The sequence below is a fragment of the Palaemon carinicauda genome, unplaced genomic scaffold, assembly GCF_036898095.1.
Source record: "Palaemon carinicauda isolate YSFRI2023 unplaced genomic scaffold, ASM3689809v2 scaffold2791, whole genome shotgun sequence".
Lineage (NCBI taxonomy): Eukaryota > Metazoa > Arthropoda > Malacostraca > Decapoda > Palaemonidae > Palaemon > Palaemon carinicauda.
The window spans coordinates 1-2,500 of record NW_027170449.1 but is presented as its reverse complement, the minus strand read 5'-3'; the positions used below and the strand labels follow the sequence as shown (position 1 = coordinate 2,500).

Genomic DNA, 2,500 nt, shown 5'->3' with positions numbered 1-2,500 from the left:
ACTGAAGTCCAGCCCTGCTGCTACGGGACTTTGACTTTCCCTTTACTTTGCCTCCCTTTCCGCGTCCAGACATGATGAGAGTTAGTTGTGGATCGTGCTGCTGTGACGAGCAAACTGGCGCCCCAGATCGCACCTTAGCCCTTTATACCCTACTACCGGATTGAAGGCGCCAGCCAACCACCAATGACAATTCGGCTCACCCGTCGCTCAGCCAATGAAAAAAAACCAACCACATTCTACGAACCAGCCCGTTTGGTATAAATAGCTAGGGGACGGGAGCGGTCGTATACTCTCTCCCTGACTGTATTGACGATAACATGCCGCCCAAGACCTCCGGAAAGGCTGCCAAAAAGGCAGGCAAGGCTCAGAAGAGCATTGCCAAGGGTGACAAGAAGAAGAAGCGCAGGAGGAAGGAAAGCTATTCCATCTACATTTACAAGGTCCTGAAGCAGGTCCACCCCGACACTGGTATCTCTTCCAAGGCCATGTCCATCATGAACTCCTTCGTGAATGACATCTTTGAACGTATTGCTGCCGAAGCTTCCCGCCTGGCACACTACAACAAGCGCTCCACCATCACCTCCCGGGAGATCCAGACTGCTGTCCGTCTCCTGTTGCCTGGTGAACTTGCCAAGCACGCCGTCTCTGAGGGCACCAAGGCTGTCACCAAGTACACATCCTCCAAGTAAATTGTTCAAATTTCTTGGATGCTTGTGTGACTGGCAACTGGTCTCCTCCACTAAAACCTCGGTTCCAATTTGGAACCACAAACGCATTACTATAAGAAAGAATCTTGACAATGAATGAATGACTTATGCCCTCACGAATTGAATATTATTTCTACATGCCATCCCAATCATTCGGCAGAACACTTATTATTTCTTTAGTTGCAAATGTCAATATGTTGCCCATTAGAAAAAAAAAAGGAATAAACAAACACAGTCAGTATGTATGTGTTTGTAAACAAACAGATAGATTCATTTATAATATATATTATATATATTTATATATATATATATATATATATATATATATATATATATATATATATATATATATATATATATATATATATATATATATATATATATATATATATATATATATAAATCTATCTATCTATCTATCTATCTATCTTTTTCTGTTTCTATATCTATTTCTACTTCGATTTCCATCAAAATAGATAGATAGATAGATAGATATATAAATAATTCAATACATAAATGAATATATCGTGTGTATATATATATATATATATATATATATATATATACTGTATATATATATATATATATATATATATATATATATATATATATATATATATATATATATATATATATATATTATTATTTTTTGTTTGGGTACTGGTTACGGAAATCAAAATGCCAACAGCATCTGGTGTTCCCAGGCGGTCACCCATCCAAGTACTGACCAGACCCAACGTTGCTTAACTTCGCTGATCGGACGAGAAGCGGTGTTTTCAACGTGGTATGGCCGTTGACATGGAAATACAACTTGCAACTTGTATTTATAATCAATGTTTTCCTTTTTGACACCCAAAAAGTATTTCATCTATCTATCACCGCCCTCGACATTCAACATTTATTATGATTGCTATTCCTAGTATAAATTAATCATTGAAATTATAATATACAATCCCAATTCAATCGATTCCTTCCAACCAAATCCAAAAGACTAAAAAAACCTTTATTGATTCACATTGAATCGACGGAAAAAAAAAAAAAAATATATAATAACATCCTTTTCCAAATAGATTAATAGATAGATATAGGCATGCTTAATGTACTTGTTCATTGACTACAGAGCGACTTTATAATAAGGCTTATTCCTTTAGAGGGAGGGGCAAATAGGGTATTTCAGTGTCAAAAGATTCTTTCTTATAGAAGTGATTTGTGGACCTAAAAAGGTCCGGGTTTAGGTGAGACAAACAGTCCTCCTGTTGCAAGGATTGCAAGCAGGATTCTTGCTCGTCTGTAGGTCTTAGATAACCTTGCAAAGAAGGCATCTAACCGCCGAAACCGTACAGGGTACGGCCTTGGCGTTTGAGGGCGTAGACGACATCCATGGCAGTGACAGTCTTCCTCTTGGCATGCTCGGTGTAGGTGACAGCATCCCTGATGACATTCTCGAGGAATACCTTCAGGACACCGCGGGTTTCTTCGTAGATGAGTCCAGAGATACGTTTGACACCACCTCTGCGGGCCAGACGACGAATGGCAGGCTTGGTGATACCCTGGATATTATCACGAAGTACTTTACGATGACGCTTAGCGCCTCCCTTTCCGAGTCCCTTTCCTCCCTTGCCACGTCCTGTCATGATGCTGGTGTGTGAGCGAATGATACCGCCCGCCACCGACTTTTCGGTATTTAAAGGGCGTGTGCGTGCGTTACAGCAAAAGGAGGGGTTGGTTTCTTCAGGGTGTACCATTAAATGTTATTTTTCGATGGTTTATGTTTTCGATTTTGTGAATGTTTA

General features: G+C 39.6%; 3 protein-coding genes and 1 non-coding gene across 4 annotated transcripts in view; 1 reads left to right on the top strand and 3 right to left on the bottom strand.

Moving 5' to 3' along the window:
* The window catches only part of LOC137636362 (histone H2A), a 490-nt gene extending 374 nt beyond the window's left edge, over positions 1–116 (bottom strand). The window contains exon 1 of the mRNA XM_068368773.1: positions 1–116. This exon is cut by the window's left edge and continues 374 nt beyond it. Coding sequence (XP_068224874.1) covers positions 1–73 — 73 coding nt within the window. The 5' untranslated portion in view covers positions 74–116.
* Positions 117–282: 166 nt separating this feature from the next.
* LOC137636361 (histone H2B) lies at positions 283–759 on the top strand. Its single transcript, XM_068368772.1, has one exon. It carries the CDS (start codon positions 318–320, stop codon positions 687–689), a length of 372 nt encoding a protein of 123 aa, XP_068224873.1. The 5' UTR covers positions 283–317; the 3' UTR covers positions 690–759.
* A 627-nt stretch (positions 760–1,386) lies between these two features.
* LOC137636365 (5S ribosomal RNA) lies at positions 1,387–1,505 on the bottom strand. The gene has a single exon (XR_011043082.1). It is a non-coding gene; the product is annotated as a 5S ribosomal RNA (ribosomal RNA).
* A 408-nt stretch (positions 1,506–1,913) lies between these two features.
* On the bottom strand, positions 1,914–2,367 carry LOC137636360 (histone H4). Its single transcript, XM_068368771.1, has one exon. The coding sequence runs from the start codon at positions 2,339–2,341 to the stop codon at positions 2,030–2,032; it is 312 nt and encodes a 103-aa protein (XP_068224872.1). The 5' UTR covers positions 2,342–2,367; the 3' UTR covers positions 1,914–2,029.
* Between the last annotated feature and the right edge of the window lie 133 nt (positions 2,368–2,500).

What these genes read in the sequence shown, in the direction of transcription:
- LOC137636361 (XM_068368772.1), top strand. Translation starts at nt 318, where the DNA reads ATGCCGCCCAAGACCTCCGGAAAGGCTGCCAAAAAGGCAGGCAAGGCT.
- LOC137636360 (XM_068368771.1), bottom strand. Translation starts at nt 2,341, where the DNA reads ATGACAGGACGTGGCAAGGGAGGAAAGGGACTCGGAAAGGGAGGCGCT.